At 42.9% G+C, this 22,122-nt stretch overlaps 1 protein-coding gene across 1 annotated transcript in view; it reads left to right on the top strand.

The window, feature by feature from the left end:
• Positions 1 to 22,122, top strand: part of LOC135546596 (chloride channel protein 2-like) — a 228,100-nt gene that overhangs the window by 146,432 nt on the left and 59,546 nt on the right. Inside the window, 6 exon segments of the mRNA XM_064975159.1 lie at positions 10,425 to 10,503; positions 11,632 to 11,757; positions 13,788 to 13,872; positions 15,884 to 15,985; positions 16,517 to 16,601; positions 19,793 to 19,948. Coding sequence (XP_064831231.1) covers positions 10,425 to 10,503; positions 11,632 to 11,757; positions 13,788 to 13,872; positions 15,884 to 15,985; positions 16,517 to 16,601; positions 19,793 to 19,948 — 633 coding nt within the window.

Raw genomic sequence — 22,122 nt, forward strand, 5'->3', positions numbered from 1 at the left:
AATGGATTGCCCCAGCCAATAGGTGCATCACAATAATACACAATTAACATAATGCATAAACTGTAAAATCAGCACATATTTAATGAATATATATGAGTGTTCATGTAAAAGCCTCAGCGTGGGTTAAAGATCTGCATAAACGTTCTGTCTGCAATCGTACTGTGATTCTCATTGAAAATGAGTGGAAGGGGTGGCTAGTGTTGCCTATATGGCACAGTGACCTCACAGTGTGCTCTTGCCAATAGCAATAGTAGCAACCATGCCAACGATTATGTGCAGATGATAAGAGACTTAACACGACATTGTTAGCACTACATTCACCTCGCAAGGGGAAGCAGAGCCTAAACATGCATATTGCTCCCACGAATGCAGTATCAGCAGCCATGCCATAATGCAACACTGTGTGAAGATAATTAAACAAGAATATCAGAGTTTACAAGCATAACCACAGCATTGAATTATGTAAGACAACAAAATGCAACAGAAGATCAATTAAAAACAGGATGTAATACATGATACTAGAATGAAGCAATCACTACAGTTAGCATACAGTATAATTGCACATGGTATAATAGTTGTCACTAAAAACTACTAGACTACGAGATGGACCGACAGGGAGCCGACTACCTATGTAGAAGGCATGACGTGATTAGACATGGTTAATAAATACAGGGGCTAAACCTACTGCTGCCTATAAGATGACTAAAGTGACTGAAAGACGGCGTAAATGAACCGCTGATACTGTAGTGTCTTGCAGCGGTCTGGTGAACTGCACCACACATTATTGAGTAAAGCCACATGAGACCAAATACTATCAAATCGGCGTGATAAGCACCATCTCCTTGCTCATATCAAATTTAACCAACAATGCAGTTTTAAGAAAAACAAGTTAAGATAAAATGGACAAGTAAAAAAAATAATAATAATTGAAGAGCAGCAGTAAAATAACATTAGCGAGGCTATATACTGGGGGTACTGGTACAGAGTCAATGTGTGGGGGCACAGGTAAGTTGAGGTAAAGTGACTATGCATAGATGATAATGAACAGAGAAGCAGCAGTGTAAAAGGGGGGTGGGGGGATGGGGGACAATGCAAATAGTCTGGATAGCCATTTGAATAGCTGTTCAGGAGTCTTATGTCTTGGGGGTAGAAGCTGTTAAGGAGCCTTTTGGACCAAGACTTGGCGCTCCAGTACCGCTTGCAGAGAGAACAGTCTATAACTAGGGTGGCTGGAGTGTTTGACCATTTTTAGGGCCTTCCTCTGACACTGTCTGATATGGATGTCCTGGATGGAAGGAAACTTGGCCCCAGTGATGTACTGGGCCGTTCGCACTACCCTCTGTAGTGCCTTGCAGTTGGAGGCTGAGCAGTTGCCATACCAGGCAGTGATGCTCTTGATGGTGCAGCTGTACAACTTTTTGAGGATCTGAGGACCCATGCCAAATCTTTTGTCTCCTGAGGGGAATAGATTTTGTCATGCCCTCTTCACGACTGTCTTGGTGTACTTGGACAATGTTAGTTTGTTGGTGATGTGGACACCAAAGAATTTGAAGCTTTGTCTGCTCCACTACAGCCCTGTTGATGAGCATGCGCCCATTCTCAGTCTTCCTTTTCCTGTTGTTCATAATCATCTCCTTTTGTCTTGATCACGTTGAGAGAGAGGTTGTTATCCTGGCACCATTCAGCCAGGTCTCTGACCGTCCTATAGGCTGTCTCATTGTTGTCGGTGATCATGCCTACCACCTGTTGTCGTCAAACTTAATGATGATGTTGTAGTCATGCCTGGCCATGCAGTCATAAGTGAACAGGGAGCACAGGAGGGGACTGAGCACGCACCCCTGAGGGGCCCCCGTGTTGAGTATCAGCGTGGCGGATGTGTTGTTACCTACCCTTACCACCTGGAGGCGGCCCGTCAGGAAGTCCAGGAACCAGTTGCAGAGGGAGGTGTTTAGTCCCAGGCTCCTTAGTGATGAGTTTGAGGGCACTATGGTGTTGAAAGCTGAGCTGTAGTGAATGAATAGCATTCTGACATAGGTGTTCCTTTTGTATAGGTGGGAATGGGCAGTGTGGATTGCAATAGAGATTTCATCATCTGTGGATCTGATGGGTTGGTATACAAATTGGAGTGGGTCTAGGGTTTCTGGGATGATGGTGTTGATGTGAACCATGACCAGCCTTTTAAAGCACTTCATGGCTACAGAAGTGAGTGCTACGGGGCGGTAGTAATTTAGGAATGTTTCCTTAGTGTTCTTGGGCACAGGGACTATGGTGGTCTGCTTGAAACATGTTTGTATTACAGACTCAATCAGGGACATGTTGAAGATGTCAGTGAAGACACTTGCCAGTTGGTCAGCGCATGCTCAGAGTACATGTCCTGGTAATCCGTCTGTACCTGCAGCCTTGTGAATGTTGACCTGTTTAAAGTTCTAACTCACACTGGCAACGGAGAGCGTGATCACGCAGTCATCAAGAAACATTGCTTCTCACTGTATATCAACACACATTAGGTTAGCGTAGGCTACTTTCTCCTATATGGATGAGGGCAGATTCCCCGTGATGGGGTGTGTAAACCGAGAGCACAGACTCTGCCTGAAGCTGGCATGGGAACACTCAAAGTATACAATGGTCCCAAGACTAATCTACTAGCTAGCTAGTTGTAGCCACTATTGACTGCCAACAGTAGAGCCGCGACATGGATTGATCCTCAGTCAATGATGTCCCCTCAGCAGGTAGACGTGCTACGTGAGCATATTGAGCGACGCGGGCAAAGATCACAGCTTGCAAGCATTTGCTAACAACATTTAATATCAGAAAACAGTAGCATAATGAGTAACTGCTAGCTACAGGAGCGTTGGTACAATAAGCATAGTATCAATTCAGTAGCAGGATTTTTTTTCACCTTTATTTAACCAGGTAGGCCAGTTGAGAACAAGTTCTCATTTACAACTGCGACCTGGCCAAGATAAAGCAAAGCAGTGCGACTAAAACAACAACAGTACACACAGGATAGACAAACGTACAGTCAATAACACAATAGAAAAATCTGTATGCAGTGTGTGCTAATGAAGTAAGGAGGTAAGGTAATAAATAGGCCATAGTGGCGAAGTAATTACAATTTAGCAATTAACACTGGAGTGATAGATGTGCAGTTGAGGATGTGCAAGTAGAAATACTGGTGTGAAAAATAGCAGAAAAACAAAAACAAATATTGGATGGGGTAGGTAGTTAGTTGGATGGGCTATTTACAGATGGGCTATGTACAGCTGCAGCGATCGGTAAGCTGCTCTGACAGCTGATGCTTAAAGTTAGTGTGGGAGATATAAGTCTCCAACTTTAGTGATTTTTGCAATTTGTTCCAGTCATTGGCAGCAGAGAACTGGAAGGAAAGGCGGCCAAAGGAGGTGTTTGCTTTGGGGATGACCAGTGAAATATACCTGCTGGAGTGCGTGCTACGTGTGGGAGTTGCTATGGTGACCTGAGCTGAGATAAGGCAGAGCTTTACCTAGCAAATACTTATAGATGACCTGGAGCCAGTGGGTTTGGAGACGAATATGTAGCGAGGACCAACCAACAAGAGCATACAGGTCGCAGTGGTACAGTGCCTTGCGAAAGTATTCGGCCCCCTTGAACTTTGCGACCTTTTGCCACATTTCAGGCTTCAAACATAAAGATATAAAACTGTATTTTTTTGTGAAGAATCAACAACAAGTGGGACACAATCATGAAGTGGAACGACATTTCAAACTTTTTTAACAAATCAAAAACTGAAAAATTGGGCGTGCAAAATTATTCAGCCCCCTTAAGTTAATACTTTGTAGCACCACCTTTTGCTGTGATTACAGCTGTAAGTATAAGTTTAGAAGAAGAGTTTACAGTCTAGCCAGACACCTAGGTATTTGTAGTTATCCACATATTCTAAGTCCGAACCGTCCAGAGTAGTGATGCTAGTCGGGCAGGCAGGTTCGGGCAGCGATCGATTGAAGAGCATGCCTTTCGTTGTACTAGCATTTAAGAGCAGTTGGAGGCATTCGAAGGAGTGTTGTATGGCATTGAAGCTTGTTTGGAGGTTTGTTAACGGGATTTCATCCATAAGAAGTTAACGGGCTCGATTTGACAACAGCCAGTGAAAGTGCAGGGCATAAACAGAAATCTCAGAATTAAAATTCCTCAAACATACAAGTATTATACACCATTCTAAAAATAAAGTTGTTGTAAATCCAGTCAGTGTCCGATTTCAAAAATGCTTTACGACGAAAGCATACCATGAGATGATGTTAGGTCAGCACCCAGTCATAGAAAAACTCAGCCATTTTTCCAGCCAAAGAGAAGAGTCACAAAAAGCAGAAATAGAGATCAAATTAATCACTAACCTTTGATCTTCATCAGATGACACTCATAGGACTTCATGTTACACAATTACATATGTTTTGTTCGATAAAGTTCATATTTATATCCAAAAATCTCAGTTTACATTGGCCCGTTATGTTCAGTAATGTTTTGCTTCCAAAACATCCGGTGATTTTGCAGAGAGCCACATCAAAATACAGAAATACTCATCATAAATGTTGATGAAAATACAAGTGTTATACATGGAATTAAATATATACTTCTCCTTAATGCAACTGCTCTGTCAGATTTCAAAAAAGCTTTACGGAAAAAGCATACCATGCTATAATCTGAGTACAGCGCTCAGACACCAAAACAAGCCATACAGATACCCGCCATGTTGTGGAGTCAACAGAAGTCAGAAATAGCATTATAAATATTCACTTACCTTTGATCTTCATCAGAATGCACTCCAAGGAATCCCAGATCCACAATAAATGTTTGTTTTGTTAGATAAAGTCCATTTATGTCCAAATTCCTCCTGTTTTTTTTCACGCGCTTAGTTCACAAATCCAAATTCATGAGGCGTAGGCACAATTAGTCCAGACGAAAAGTCAAAAAAGTTATATTACAGTTCGTAGAAACGTGTCAAACGATGTATAGAATCAATCTTTAGGATGTTTTTAACATAAATCCTAAAAAATATTCCAACCGGACAATTCCTTTGTCTTTAGAAATGAAAAGGAACGCAACAAGCTCTCACGGCCGCGCACATGACTGAGCTCATGGCATTCTGCCAGACCTCTTAGTCAAAGAGCTCTTATTCGCTCCCCCTTCACAGTAGAAGCCTGAAACCAGGTTCTAAAGACTGTTGACATCTAGTGGAAGCCTTAGGAAGTGCAATCGGACCAAATTTCCACTGTATATGGGATAGGCAAAGACTTGAAAACCTACAAACCTCAGATTTTCCACTTCCTGGTAGATTTTTTTTCTCAGGTTTTTGCCTGCCATTTGAGTTCACAGACATAATTCAAACAGTTTTAGAAACTTCAGAGTGTTTTCTATCCAAATCTACTAATTATATGCATATCTTAGCTTCTGGGCCTGAGTAGCAGGCAGTTTACTCTGGGCACCTTATTCATCCAAGCTACTCAATACTGCCCCCCCATCCAAAAGAAGTTAACACAGTGTCGAAAGAAGGGTCACATGTATACTGAATGGTGTTGTCTGCGTAGAGGTGGATCAAAGAATCACCCACAGCAAGAGCGACATCATTGATATATACAGAGAAGGAAGTCGGCCCGAGAATTTAACCCTGTGGCACCCCCATAGAGACTGCCAGAGGTCTGGACAACAGGCCCCCCCCCCCCTCCCTGAGAAGTTGCATGTTGCAGGGACTGTTTGATGCTAGTGCAGTACGCCACAGGATGTTTTTGTGCTGGTCGAGGGCAGTCAGGTCTGGAGTGAACCAAGGGCTATATCTGTTCTTAGTTTTACATTTTTTGAAAGGGCATGCTTATTGAAGATGGTGAAGAAAGCACTTTTAAAGAACAACCAGTCATCCTCTACTGACGGGATGAGGTCAATTTCCTTCCAGGATACCCGGGCCAGGTCGATTAGAAAGGCCTGCTCGCAGAAGTGTTTTAGTGATTAGTTTAGCTTGCCAGTGATGAGGGGTGGTCGTTTGACCGCGGACCCATACGGACGCAGGCAATGAGGCAGTGATCGCTGAGGTCCTGGTTGAAAACAGCAGAGGTGCATTTAGAGGACAAGTTGGTCAGGATGATCTCTATGAGCAGAACCAGTCAGCTTAATATACGCTCAAATAAGGTAGGTGTGAATGTTACTAGCATCTAATTGGTCAAATCTCAGCTGAGGCGGGCGCTCAGGTTCCCTTTCTGACCTGGCTTTGCTTTCCTCTTTATCCAGTATACTTGCCTTTTGTTGGTATTTCACTTCCATACCCTAACTTTTTTCACAGTCCTCTCACTCATAAACCTCACATTTTAAACCACAGTACATCTTAAACCATCAGTACATCACTATATCTTTCATCTCCTGTAGCCACTGATCATGCAGGCAAACCAACTCCAATGTGGTTGAGATACCATGGTAATTCACTGAACAGACTTCCCTCTCCCTTAAGACAGAACTGTAGGTTAGTTGTCTGTGGGAAAGTTCCTTTGTTTCCGTAAACTCCAAAATTGTTCCTCCTCTTAATCGACTGCTCATGTCTGCATCGGCTCAATACCACACACGGCCTGTTAGTGGCTTGGAGAAAAACACGTCACATGTTACTGGTTGAGAGAATGTTTTTTTCACTCTTGACTGTTCTTCTGAGTGTATGTCCAGTATATGCGTGTGCGGACACACACACACACACACACACATACGCACAATATACATTTAGACAAGTAATATACACATAATAAATATTTAAACCAGCATGTTATTTGCAAACTAATTAAATACATCTCATCTTTAATCTCCATAGCTATACTACAGGGAGCAATAAATAAATGTAGAGATATATAAATGAAGAAAAGTTTTGAAAGCAAGGGAGAGAGATATTGAGGTAAAGACAGAGAATCAGGCATTGAGGAGTAGAGATAGTCTTTTAACTTTCTATGCTTGTTCCACTTGGGCCTTGGGAGACAGAGGGAATGAGAGGGAGGGAATCTTTGACTCATCTCTCTGTACTCTGAAGATGAGAGACGTGTGTGTGTGTGTGTGTGTGTGTGTGTGTGTGTGTGTGTGTGTGTGTGTGTGTGTGTGTGTGTGTGTGTGTGTGTGTGTGTGTGTGTGTGTGTGTGTGTGTGTGTGTGAGAGAGAAGGGATGGGGGTCTGGGGGACCGGGGCAATGAAGAATCTTTGAAGCAGACCTTCAAGTCCCCTCGAGTGGAGCACTCTTTTGCTGCATAAACCTGTCTGTCTCTCTGTCCGTCTCCCCTTAATCTTCTGCTCCCTCTAGCCTCTCTCCTTCCCTCATGCGCTCTCTCCTTCCCTCCTCCTCTCTGTGTTGTATCTGTACTGTATATGAATATGCCGCATTTTATGGCATACTAATTGTGTGTGTGTGTATTTAGTACACATCAACACTCACCCCTCTCTGTTTCACTAACATGCTGCTTAAAGGAGCCAAACCTCATTGGAAACCAGGTAAATCATGGCTGGAGTTGAAGGGCAGAATATCCACCATAACTTCCTCCTCTCCTGGACTCCATATCCGATCTCTCTACCACCTGTCCATATTACATCTGTAATCCATCTGTAGTCCCATGCTATACTGTGTTTGTAGAAATTGTATTTCATTCGACCGTACCCTGTGGTTGTTTGGGCAGTGTCACAGATCCAATCTCTCGGTGCCTTCAAGCAAAGTAAAGCAAGTCAATTTGATCAAATCTGATTTTTTGAAAACGTTATTTTATTTGCAGGAATGTTCTCTGCTATTTTGATTGCTGAGAAATGTAACCGATGAGAGCTTGTGGTTGTGTGTGCCGATTTGATTTAGTTTTTTGCGATTCCACACAAATAACTACATGCATTTTTAAATTAAAATATTACCTACAAAGTGATCATTTTTAGGAATAAAAGCTTTAGCGCTCAAGCAAAGTTGAAGAAATGTAAATGGTTGCTTACTTTATTTGTCCTCATAATTGGAGATAGGCAAACATTTTAACTCTGCGTTTCACAAACTCGGTCCTGAGGACCCCAAGGGGTGCACGTTTTGGTTTTCCCCTAGCACTACACAGCTGAATCCAAGCATGCACCTCTTGGGGTCCCCAGGACCGAGTTTGCGAATTAATGAAATGTACCCATTTGATTCTTTTAGTATTTTACTTATAAGTGCCTCATGAGCTTAGTTCAAATTTCGCACCTCATCAGAACCCAAAATATAAGCTTGTTACACTCCAATGTTTGTTAACAAAGTAAATGCAAACAAACAATTATAACTTCAAAACATGATATCATGGATGGTCAGTCCTTGCATTCATAGCTCTGTCCATTCGTATGAGTGGATACATTTCTCCAGCCATATCCCTCAGGTTTTTATTGAAATGTGTGGGGAGACTGCTTTGTTATTGTTTCAACTGCTGATTGACACTTCAACTGTTCATGCCAACCTGTTGAGGTGAAATGGTATGGTGAAATGCATTATGGGTCAAATGTATTTAAACTCTGCATTTCCACAACAGCTGTGACTGGTGGGTTGGGCTATACTTGTGCATGCTAATTGCTATCAGTCATTACTGAGGCCTGCCCTGGGGGAGGTCAGTGGGCTGACTTATTGATTTATATCCAGTTGAAATTGCTCATCGTCCTGTCTATTATTTTGTAAATAATGTAGTAGCCTATTTTTGGTGCTTATTTATATCCCATTTTTGCATATAGTGCCTTCGGAAGTATTCAGACACCTTGACTTTTTCCACATTGCGTTACAGCCTTATTCTAAAATTGATTAAATTTAAAAAATCCTCACCAATCTACACAGAATACCCATTAATGACGAAGCGAAAAGTTTTTTAAACATTTTAGCAAATATATTACAAATAAAAAAACGGATGCCTTATTTACATAAGTATTCAGACCCTTTGTTATGAGACTCGAAATTGAGCTCCAGTGCATCCTGTTTCCATTGATCTACCTTGATGTGTCTAAAACTTGATTGGCATCCATCTGTGGTAAATTCAATTGCTTGGACATGATTTGGAAAGGCACACACCTGTCTATATAATGTCCCACCGTTGACAGTGCATGTCAGAGAAAAAAACAAGCAATGAGGTCGAAGGAACTGTCCTTAGACCTCTGAGATGACAGGATTGTGCGAGGCACAGATCTGAGGAAGGGTACCAAAACATTAATGCAGCATTGAAGGTCCCAAAAACACAGTGGCCTCCATCATTCTTAATTGGAAGAAGTTTGGAATCACCAAGACTCTTCCTAGAGCTGGCCGCCCAGACAAACTGAGCAATCGGGGGAGAAGGGCCTTGGTCAGGGAGGTGACCAAGAACCTGATGGTCACTCTGACAAAGCTCCAGAGTTCCTCTATGGAGATGGGAGAACCTTCCAGAAGGACAGCCATCTCTGCAGCACTCCACCAATCAGGCATTTATGGTAGAGTGGCCACTCCTCAGTAAAAGGTACATGACAGCCCGCTTGGAGTTTGCCAAAAGGCACCTAAAGACTCTCAGGCAATGAGAAACAGGATTCTCTGGTCTGATGAAACCAAGATTGAACTCTTTGGCCTGAATGCCAAGCGTCACTTCTGGAGGAAACCTGGCACTATCCCTACGGTGAAGCATGGCGGTGGCAGCATCATGCAGTGGGGATGTTTTTCAGTGGCAGTGACTGGGAGACTAGTCAGGATCGAAGCAAAGATGAATGGAGAAAAGTACAGAGGTCCTTGATGAAAACCTGCTCCAGAGAGCTCAGGACATCAGACTGGTGCAAAGGTTCACCTTCTAACAGGACAATGACCCTAAGGACACAGCCAAGACAGCGCAGGCGTGGCTTTGGGACAAGTCTCTGAATGTCCTTGAGTGGCCCAGCCAGAGCCCGGACTTGAACCCGATCTAACATCTCTGGAGAGACCTGAAAATAGCTGTGCAACCTGACAGAGCTTGAGAAGATCTGCAGAGAAGAATGGGAGAATCTCCCCAAATACAGATGTGCCAAGCTTGTAATGCCATACCGAAGAAGACTCAAGGCTGTAATCGCTGCCAAAGTTGCTTCAACAAAGTATTGAGTAAACGGTCTGAATACTTATGCAAATGTGATATTTTCTCTTTTTTATATATATATATATATATATAAGTTAGCAAAAACTTTTTTTTAAAAACAGTTTTTCCCTTTGTCATTATGGGCGTGTGTAGATTTGATGAGGGGAAAAAACGATTTAATCATTTTTAGAATAAGGCTGTAACGTAACAAGATTCGGAAAAGGTCAAGGAGTCTGAATACTTTCCGAAGGCACTGTAAAAGCCCCCACCGTGGACAGAAGAAAGCAACATCCTTGTCTGCCTCCTTCCACACTGCTAAGCCTACATCCCGACAACGGCCGTGTGTGTGTGTGTGTGTGTCTCCCTATGTGTTAACAGAATGAGTCGAGAAACATTGAGATGTTGGCAGCTGCCTGTGCTGTGGGGGTGGGCTGCTGTTTCGCTGCCCCTATAGGAGGTGAGTGGCACCAACTGGTTGAATCAATGTTGTTTCAGTGTAATTTGTCATCTTATTGGGACTTGGAATCTATTTGATTTGAAAAAAAGTAATCAATGTAAACTGTTTTGAGGGGGAAATTTCAAAAACAGGATTGTCATCATGGTAACCAAATATTAACATCGACACTCTTGTATAAAAGTTTCATTTGTACCTTTAAAACAGTCAGATCTTCAATTTGGTTACTATCAGAAAAATATAAATACGCTGCAGCACCTCCTACTGTACAATGAATCTATCTACAGCTGTCCTTTGGTCTACCATCCATGGTTTTCACATAGCATAGCTAAGCAGGGCTAGGCTGTTTGTCTTTGACTATTACCAATGTGCTTTCGTGAAAATGATTGACAGATCTCCAATGAATAGTTAAATAGTCACTCTAGCGATCAGTCATTCCAAGGGGTAGGATTAACAGAGCAAATGAAATGTCACCATGTTATATCACTCATATCATCAATGATGCTATTTAGGCCTGTATACTATTTCCAAAGTCATCAACTATTGTCTCAATTCAACCCAGGATTCAACTAAAAATAGAGTACATAGGCCTGTGGTTTCAATCTCTGGTTGATATCAAATGTAATTTAGTGATATTGAATTGTTTGGTTATCAACACAACCAAATATCAACATTTGAAGGTGCTATATCTTCTACTTAGTTCAATCTGTGTCACTGACTTTGAATTCCAGTTTGTCTACAAATGTAATAATTGATATGTTGGATTCATGTCTCCATCTCAACAAAACATCTGTGTTAAAGAATAGAACTAAATCAAACATGAATTTAAAGTGCATTTAAACTTTGGTTTGATTTAGATTTAGTGATAAGACATTAAAATTCAACTAACTTTTGACAGTCTTTTTGAGTGGGTGAATATATAGGTTGTAATCTCATTGATCAACGTCTCAAACAAATATGACCCAATTATCCACTTTGAAATGATGAGGTGTGCCCAGTGGGATAACACTCACTGACTGATACTGGTTGGGTTAGAAATGGCAAGGTTCACTCCTTCCCCATTCACTCCCCTGATTGGAGTATAGCTACTTTGATGATGTTCCTGAGAAATGGATTATGTGTGTTTTGTAGGTGTGCTGTTCAGTATTGAGGTAACGTCTACATTCTTTGCGGTGAGGAATTACTGGAGAGGGTTCTTCGCTGCCACCTTCAGTGCCTTCATCTTCAGAGTCCTGGCCGTGTGGAATAGAGACGAGGGTAAGACCGGTCTACATGTATACTGATCAAAAATATCAACGGAACATGTAAAGTGTTTGTTTCATGAGCTGAAATAAAAGATCACCGAAATTTTCGATACGCACAAAAAGCTTATTTCTCTCAAATTTGGTGCACAAATTTGTTTTACGTCCCTGTTAGTGAGCTTTTCTCTTTTGCCAAGATAATCCATCCACCTGACAGGTGTGGCATATCAAGAAGCTGATGAAACAGCATGATCATTACAGCCACCTGGACAGCTGATGAAACTGTGGGTTTGCACAACTGAAGCAATTTCTGCACAAATCGTTTTAGGGAAGCTCATCTGCATGCTTGACGTCCTCACCGGGGTCTTGACCTGTGCAGTTCGATATCATAACCGACTTCAATGGGCAACTGCTCACCTTCGATGGCCACTGGCACTCTAGAGAAGTGTGCTCTTCATGCATGAATCCCGGTTTCAACTTTAACATACAGATTGCATTGAATGGGCAAGCGGTTTGCTGATGTCAACGTTGTGAACAGAGTGCCCCATGTTGTTGGTGAGGTTATGGTATGGGCAGGCATAAGTTACGGACAACGAACACAATGTGCATTCAAATTGGCATTGTTAAAATGCAAGAGATACCGTGATGAGCACCTTCGGCCCATTGTTGTGCCATTCCTCCGCCGCCATCACCTCATGTTTCAGCATGATAAAGCAATGGCCCCATGTGGAAAAGATCTGTACACAATTCCTGGATGCTGAAAATGTCCCAGTTCTTCCATGGCCTGCATATTCACCTGATATGTCACCAATTGGGCATGTTTTGGATGCTCTGGATCAACATGAACGACAGCATGTTCCAGTTCCCACCAATATCCAGCAACGTCACACAGTCATTGATGAGAAGTAGGACAACATTCCACAATCAACAACCTGATCAACTCTATGCGAAGGAGATGTCGTGCTGTATGAGGAAAATGGTGGTCACACCAGATACTGACTGGTTTTCTGATCCACGACCCACCTTTTTTAAGGTGTCTGTGACCAACAGATGCATATCTGTGTTCCCAGTCAAGTGAAATCTATAACTTAGGGCCTAATGAATGTATTTCAATTGACTGATTTCCTTATATGAACTGAAACTCATAAACCTTTTTGGTGTATATGGGTCACTCCACTAATTCAGTGCCTTTTTGAGATGTTAAAATAACTTTTGATTTCACATCATTTTAACATTCTGTCATAAAGGGCACATGTTCAACTTCATAAAACACTACTTTTCCCATCTCAGGAGGTTAAATGAAAAATTAGTAAATTAAGTGTCAAATAAAGTAACAGGGTTGTTAAATTGGGCATAAATCCCATTGTGACATTGTGTGCAAGCGTCACAAAATAGTTCTACCCTGTCTATCTATGGGTAACAGGTTGTCGTGTTATGTTTGTGGTTTTCCACCACAAAACACCAGAAAATGGCCAAAAAGAGTACAACCAACTTTTACTCCAAGGTTTGACTATTGGATATGAAATGTTTCCGTTCACGTTACAGGTTGGACATTCAAATGAGGCACAGACGTAAATGAATAACATTAAATAAATAATAATAATAAATTCAGAACTGAATTTTCAAAGCAACAGTATAATTAGGGCTTTACAATGATGGTGGAAATTGAGAAATTTTGGGGTTAATTGGGTTCAAATCTTCCAAGAAGTCAGTGGGTGCACGGAGGGACATATCAAAATGCTGTTTTGGCCCTTTAGCAAGCCTTTATTCATATTAAAAATCAGATTTATAGAATGATCCATGTGGTCTATATTAAAGGGCACTTCATTAAATATAACAGGCTTTTAAAATTCAATATTGGTGCACAATTTCTACTTAAATACTCAAGAGACGTAAAAGGCACTCATTTCGTGAAATGACCAATATGCTCTATTGCCCCAATCAAACATTGAGGTAAAGTCTGTACTGTGTATATAGCCCCTTAAAAACATTTTGATAATCATGAATCACACTCTATTTCTTTCTCCATCCCTCCCTCCTACACAGAGACCATCACAGCTCTGTTTAAAACCCGTTTCCGTCTGGATTTCCCCTTTGACCTCCAGGAGCTCCCAGCCTTCGCTGTCATTGGGTGAGTCTAAGTTGTCCTCAATTAGCCAGTGAGCTTTCTGTTGCCTCTGTTAGCCAGTGAGCTCTTTGTTGCCTCTGTTAGCCAGTGAGCTCTTTGTTGCCTCTGTTAGCCAGTGAGCTCTTTGTTGCCTCTGTTAGCCAGTGAGCTCTCTGTTGCCTCTGTTAGCCAGTGAGCTCTCTGTTGCCTCTGTTAGCCAGTGAGCTCTCTGTTGCCTCTGTTAGCCAGTGAGCTCTCTGTTGCCTCTGTTAGCCAGTGAGCTCTCTGTTGCCTCTGTTAGCCAGTGAGCTCTTTGTTGCCTCTGTTGCCAGTGAGCTCTTTGTTGCCTCTGTTAGCCAGTGAGCTCTCCGTTGCCTCTGTTAGCCAGTGAGCTCTCCGTTGCCTCTGTTAGCCAGTGAGCTCTCTGTTGCCTCTGTTAGCCAGTGAGCTCTCTGTTGCCTCTGTTAGCCAGTGAGCTCTCTGTTGCCTCTGTTAGCCAGTGAGCTCTTTGTTGCCTCTGTTAGCCAGTGAGCTCTTTGTTGCCTCTGTTAGCCAGTGAGCTCTTTGTTGCCTCTGTTAGCCAGTGAGCTCTCTGTTGCCTCTGTTAGCCAGTGAGCTCTTTGTTGCCTCTGTTAGCCAGTGAGCTCTTTGTTGCCTCTGTTAGCCAGTGAGCTCTTTGTTGCCTCTGTTAGCCAGTGAGCTCTCTGTTGCCTCTGTTAGCCAGTGAGCTCTTTGTTGCCTCTGTTAGCCAGTGAGCTCTTTGTTGCCTCTGTTAGCCAGTGAGCTCTTTGTTGCCTCTGTTAGCCAGTGAGCTCTTTGTTGCCTCTGTTAGCCAGTGAGCTCTTTGTTGCCTCTGTTAGCCAGTGAGCTCTTTGTTGCCTCTGTTAGCCAGTGAGCTCTTTGTTGCCTCTGTTAGCCAGTGAGCTCTCTGTTGCCTCTGTTAGCCAGTGAGCTCTTTGTTGCCTCTGCCAGTGAAAGGTGGAGTACAGGAGGATAGCCTCCTGACGTTAGTCACCTAACATGGATAATTCAGCCAGTGAGGTGGTGCATTTAGGACGTCTTATTTTAGCTTGCTGTTACCGTAGTAGCGTAGCCTCCGGGCTTACCACAGAACTGAATTAGACCAGAGCCTCTCAGGGGAGAGGGAGTGGGAGAGAGAGGGGGCTGCTGGGGAGCTCCTCGTTCTCTCTATCTCTCTATTTCCATCTCAGATGAAAGAACAGCCCTGTGCTTAACTCTGCGTGGGCTCCCAAAGAGAAGAAAATCCCCCCTTTTTTTCTCCTTTTTGTCCGGAGGATGTCCTCCCACTTGGGATCTGAGCAGAACATAATCGAACAAAACACTGCTTCCAGAGAACAGCAGTCTTATCACACTTTTAGAGAGAGTTTGTGTGTCTGTATGCCCCTGTATGTGTTTATTTCAGTACTCTCTCCCTCTCAGATGTCTTATGGGGAAAATCGGTCAGTGTTTCAGTTAACTCAGACAGCGCGAGAGCGGGGGAAGTTTGTCGTCTCTGCTACATGCTAGCTGGGGCAAACCTTTGTATAGCACACCGCTTCTAGCCTCTGGATATATGTTTCAAACTTTCACTGGTACCCATGTGGTGTTCTGAGAATATACACACACACATTCATACATGCGTTTCAGACAATGGCTTTAAAACGTGTACAAATTATTCTACCTCATCTATTCATCATTTTTTCAAGAGTATTTGACAGAATGAATTATGCAGGAACATGAATTTATGAGCATTCATATACTTGGCTGTAGCTGAGGGGGAACTTTGGAAAGTACTTCTTAAAGGGCCTTGCTTGGTTCTGGTGGCTGGAGAAACTCAGTATGTCTCTCCTACTACCTCTTACACAAAGTGTACACATACTTGGTTCTTATTTAAAACACAAGCTTTAATACATAAACCTGTAAACAGTTCTCCAACTAATTTTCTGCTTTTAATCTCCCTGTCCCTCTTTTCTCCATTGCCCCCTCCCTCTGCTTCCTCTCCTCTCTCAACCCTCCATCCTCTCCCTCTCCACAGTATTGCCAGTGGTTTTGGCGGGGCATTGTTTGTCTACCTGAACAGATTGATAGTCCAGTTCATCAGGAAACAGAAGACCATCAACAAGTTCCTCATGAAGAAGTAAGTCATGATGTCATCATCATCAGACAGCAACCCCTACTGGGTCCCAGAGAGTCCCTGTATCCTACTGTCACACACACAGATAGATTATGCTGTGGAAGCAGCTCCTTTGATGCAGATCTCTCCACAGCAGAGATAAATGAAGACATTCATCTTGACAAGTGTTTATTAATGAATGGTGTTTACTCATCTCCCTACCAGACTGATGAATTAACAATCTTCAGACTTCTAAATTAATGTAATGTTCTGTATATCACTCAGCCATGTGAAGGGCTTGTGGACAGTTTGGTTTTGAAGAATAAACGGTAATGACTAAAAACCCTCTTGCCTCCTCCTTTCACCCTCCCTTTTTTCTCTTCTCTCACCCTCCCCCTCCCTCCTATTCTACTCTCCCCTCACCCTCTCCCACCCACCCACCCTCCCTCCCTCCTACTCTCTTCCTCTCACCCTCCCTCTTTTCTCTTCTCACCCTCCCTCCCTCTCTCCTACTCCCCTCTCACCCTCCCTCTTTTCTCTCTCCTCTTCTCTCAGGCGTCTGCTGTACCCAGCCCTGGTCACTTTGCTGGTGTCTACGCTAACCTTTCCCCCCGGCTTCGGACAGTTCATGGCAGGCAAGGTTAGTTCCTCTAAGCCACACCATGGCCGGTGGGGTCTGGTTATAATCTCACAGGAAAATCAGAGGAGAGTCAGGAGAGCGAGCCTCAGTCTCTCTAACGCCATTTCATTATTCCTTTCCTCCATCTCCAACCCTATTTCTCTCTGTAATGAGAGGGTGAGTCAGACTCTTGGTGTATTTCTGCCACAATAAGTTGTTGATTCCAAAATCACCCAAATCAAACATTATTGCTGTGTTGCTTATACCTATCCAATCATATCTTTCATATCTGCTTCAATGCTTTGGGTAGGAGCTTGGGACCAATATGGGATCAAGTTTCAAGCAACCCCTACTGGGTCCCAGAGAGTCAAGTTTCAAGACATCTACTCATTCAAGGGTTTTTCTTTATTTTGACTTTCTTCATTGTAGAATAATAGTGAAGACATCAAAACTATGAAATAACACATATGGAATCATGTAGTATGAAAAACAGTGTTTAACAAATGAAAATATATGTTACATTTGAGATTCTTCAAAGTAGCCAACCTTTGCCTTGATGACAGCTTTGCACACTCTTGGCATTCTCAACCAAGTAACAGGTGTGCTAAGCTTGTAGCGTCATACCCAAGGCTGTAATCATTTCCAAAGGTGCTTCAACAAAGTACTGAGTAAATGGTCTGAATACTTACTTTTGAATTCGGGAGGTTACATACAATAAGGTTGAAGTCATTAAAACTTGTTTTCCAACCACTCCACAAGTTTCTTGTTAACAAACTATAGTTTTGGGAAGTCAGTTAGGACATCTACTTTGTACATGACACAAGTCATTTTTCCAACAATTGTTTACAGACAGATTATTTCACTTATAATTCACTGTATCACAATTCCAGTGGGTCAGACGTTTAAACTAAGTTGACTGTGCCTTTAAACAGCTTGGAAGATTCCAGAAAACAATGTCATGGCTTTAGAAGCTTCTGATAGGCTAATTGACATCATTTGAGTCAATTGGAGGTGTACCTGTAGCTGTATTTCAAGACCTACCTTCAAACTCAGTGCCTCTTTGCTTGACATCATTGGTAAATCAACAGAAATATGCCAAGACCTCAGAAAAAAATTGTGGACCTCCACAAGTCTGGTTCATCCTTGGAAGCAATTTCCAAACACTTGAAGGTACCACGTTCATCTGTACAAACAATAGTACGCAAGTATGAACACCATGGGACCACGCAGCCGTCATACCGCTCAGGAAGGAGACGCATTCTGCCTCCTAGAGGTGAACGTACTTTGCTGCGAAAAGTGCAAATCAATCCCAGAACAACAGCAAAGGACCTTTTTTATTTATTTTTATTTTTATGTATCCGTTATATTACCAAGTAAGTTGACTGAGAACACGTTCTCATTTGCAGCAATGACCTGGGGAATAGTTACAGGGGAGAGGAGGGGGATGAATGAGCCAATTGTAAACTTGGGATTATTAGGTGACCGTGATGGTTTGAGGGCCAGATTGGGAATTTAGCCAGGACACCGGGGTTAACACCCCTACTCTTACGATAAGTGCCATGGGATCTTTAATGACCTCAGAAAGTCAGGACACCCGTTTAACGTCCCATCCGAAAGACGGCACCCTACACAGGGCAGTATCCCTAATCACTGCCCTGGGGCATTGGGATATTTTTTTGGACCAGAGGAAAGAGTGCCTCCTACTGGCCCTTCAACACTTCCAGCAGCATCTGGTGTCCTATCCAGGAACTGACCAGGACCAACCCTGCTTAGCTTCAGAAGCAAGCCAGCAGTGGTATGCAGGGTGGTATGCTGCTGGCAAAGATGCTGGAGGAAACAGGTACAAAAGTATCTATATCCACAGTAAAACAAGTCCTATATTGACATTTATTTATTTATTTATTTATTTTACCTTTATTTAACCAGGCAAGTCAGTTAAGAACAAATTCTTATTTTCAATGATGGCCTGGGAACAGTGGGTTGACTGCCTGTTCAGGGGCAGAACGACAGAATTGTACCTTGTTAGCTCGGGGGTTTGAACTTGCAACCTTCCGGTTACTAGTCCACCACTCTAACCACTAGGCTACCCTGCAGCCCCCCATAACCTGAAAGGCTGCCAAGCAAGGAAGAAGCCACTGCTCCAAAACCGCCATAAAAAAGCCAAACTACGGTTTGCAACTGCACATGGGGACAAAGATCGTACTTTTTGGAGACGTCCTCTGGTCTGACGAAACAAAAATAAAACTGTTTGGACATAATGACTATCGTTATGTTTGAAGGAAAAAGGGGGACGCTTGCAAGCAGAAGAACACTATCCCAACCGTGAAGCACGGGGGTGGCAACATCATGTCGTGGGGGTGCTTTGCTGCAGGAGGGACTGGTGCACCTCACAAAATAGATGGCATCATGAGGAGAGAAAATTATGTGGATATATTGAAGCAACATCTCAAGACATCAGTCAGGAAGTTAAAGCTTGGACGCAAATGGGTCTTCCAAATGGACAATGACCCAAAGCATACTCCAAAGTTGTGGCAAAATGGCTTAAGGACAACAAAGTCAAGGTATTGCAGTGTCCGTCACAAAGCCCTGGCTTCAATCCTATAGAACATTTTTGGGCTGAACTGAAAAAGCGTGTGCGAGCAAGGAGGCCTTACAAACCTGACTCAGTTACACCAGCTCTGTCAGGTGGAATGGGCCAAAATTCACCCAACTTATTGTGGGAAGCATGTGGGAGGCTACCCGAAACGTTTGACCCAAGTTAAACAATTTAAAGGCAATGCTACCGAATACTAATTGAGTGTATGTAAACTTCTGACCCACTGGGAATGTGATGAAATAAATTGTTCTCTCTAATATTATTCTGATATTTCACATTCTTAAAACAAAGTGGTGATCTTAACTGACCTAAAAGGGAATTTTTACTAGGATTAAATGTCAGGAAGTTTTAGTTTAAGTGTATTTGGCCAAGGTGTATGTAACTTCCGACTTCAACTGTATGTAAATATGATATTGTGATACATTTGCAAAATTTTCTAAAACCAATAAAATAAAATAAAAACATCATTATGGCATATTGTGTGTAGGTTGAGGATCAGAAAACAATTTGATTCATTTTAGAATAGGGCTGTAACATTACAAAATGTTGAAAAAGTGAAGGGGTCTGAATACTTTCCGAATGCACTGTAATGTCACTTCCTGTTTCCCCCATGCAGCTTACCCAGAAGGAGTCTCTGGTGACGTTGCTAGATAACCGGACATGGGCCAAGCAGGGCATAGCCGAGGGGTTTGACTACATCGGCAACTCCCAGGCCTGGAATCACCCCCAGGTCAACGTCTTTGTAACCCTCGTCCTCTTCATCGTCATGAAGGTAGGCACACCATCATCCACTTTGTTCTCATCTCTCCTCTTCTTTATAATCACCAGTTCTTTTTTAATTCCCTGTTACTTTTCTCCTTCCCTACTACATGTGGCGTGTCTCAATAGTCTGAAGTAACGTTCTTCCCACTGACATGAGAGGTAAAGGTAATATGACAGGATCCTGTCTAGTCATTTTAATGGAAGGAGTAGAGGCTGTTGTAGAGTATTGAGTCCCAGCCCAGTGTTGTATGAGGGCGAGGCTTGTGGCATATTGAAACCCAGCCCAGTGTACTGAGGGCAGATGAAGCAGCATGTTATTACCTTGTTGGGATTTGATTAGGTTTTTATGTGACCTTTGTTTATCCAGGTTCTTCCATCTAGCATCTCAAATTAAATGTCCCCTTTTAAAAAGAGAACCGCAGAACTGCTGTTGTAAATCTTGTTTGCTCGCTGCGTCGTGTGTATGTGTGAGAGAGAGGAAATAGGCTGTGTGTCGAGTAAACCAAGTATGTAATGCAGTTAAAGCCCCTGGATAGTGAGGAACCACAGAGGGATGGAGAGAGACAAAAGTGTGTGGGTGTGGAGAGGGACTGCGGGGAGTGCTAGAGCAGTAAAGTTATATAAGCGTTAGATATTGAGTGTGATGATCTTGCTGTAATAGAAGAGAAATACTCTATACTCTCTTTCTCTCCTTTGGTTTCTTGCTCATCCTAGCTCTCTCTTTTTTTGCCTTTTGTCTCTCTCCCAAGATCAGAAAATAAAACATCATTATACTTTGTGGAACAGTGAGACCAATCTACTCTACTTTATATTAATCTACTCTACGCGAACCAATTTTCTTTCTCTCTTTCTCTCTCTCCACTTCACCCCTGTCCCTTGTCCTGTCTCTCATTGATGGTGTGTGTCCATCTTCTCCTCTCCATCCTCTTCTTTCTCATCCTGATATCAGACACCTTTACTGTCCCCCCTCTGATGGTGCTGTGTCCCCCCCCCCTTCCTTCAACGTCACTCCCAAGGGTATAACTCGGTCATTCTAACTTTCTGTGTGTGTGTGTGGCCCGCTACTGTATATGGGACAGTATTTCTGCTCTATTTTTTGACGTTGTCACTAACGTTGTGTGTGTGCCCACTGTCCTCAATAAAGGGAGTATTTTTGGCCTTACATGCATATGCAGTCAACTTCACATAGTTGCTGTTTTACAGAACTTAGACGCACACACGCGCACGCACACACACTAACTCGGGCACACACAAAGCATCTGCTGGGATGATGTCTAATTTCATTGTGTAATTTAAAGAGCTCAGAATTGTAGTTTCTCCCACGCTATGCAAATGGCCCAAGCTTTTATTAGACAGTTCAATGGATAGATTTTCTCCTCTATATGATATTCCCTATAGCAGCTAGCACACTGCATTAAGACAATGTTTTGACCCCTATAGTTCTACTCCAGCCCTCTGTTGGACGGTGGTGGCAGCCCAGTAATTGGAGTGGGAATAGGAGTCGGGCCCTTGGAGGCCCCTGGGGGGCCAGGTGATAGACTGTCCTCTGGTTCTGACACACACACACCCTTCTGATGACTGACACATTAAATGGAGTATAAATGTCCCTGCTACTGCGTCAGAACTTTTCCCCTTGACCCCGCTTTCCTCCCCATCCCTCTCCCTCCTTTCTCCTTCTCTCTTTCTGTCAGTCATTTCCCCCTCTTTTTTTAATCTGCTACATCTGTTTCCCTCTGATTCCCCTATTTCTTTTTTCCTGTCCATCTCCTCTACTCCCTCGGCTCTCTTACTCTTTCCCTTCCTTTTCTCTTCAGTCCTGTTTTTCACCTCCTTTATCTCACTCTCTCACATCTAGCACTCCCATCCCTCTCTGTGGGATAAAAGGAACTGTCAAATACGGTTCAGCTGACGTCTTGTTCCCATACGGTATGGGAATGCTGGAGCAGTTGTGAGCCCTCAGGAAGAAGTGTGTGTGTTCTCCAGCTCTGCCTCCCTATAAACCTTATAAACCGCTCCATTACCATACAAACCTCAATCTCGCTTTTACAGGAGATGAACCTTTTTACCTGTGGCCCTGTGTGGCTTTTACTATTACTGTGTGTCTGTGCATTTGACTGAGAAAGAGAGCAAGATAAGTGACAGAGGAGAACAGCGTTGGAGACCAGGAGGAAGCAAGAGTCAAAA

Source organism: Oncorhynchus masou, chromosome 9 (assembly GCF_036934945.1).
Source record: "Oncorhynchus masou masou isolate Uvic2021 chromosome 9, UVic_Omas_1.1, whole genome shotgun sequence".
Lineage (NCBI taxonomy): Eukaryota > Metazoa > Chordata > Actinopteri > Salmoniformes > Salmonidae > Oncorhynchus > Oncorhynchus masou.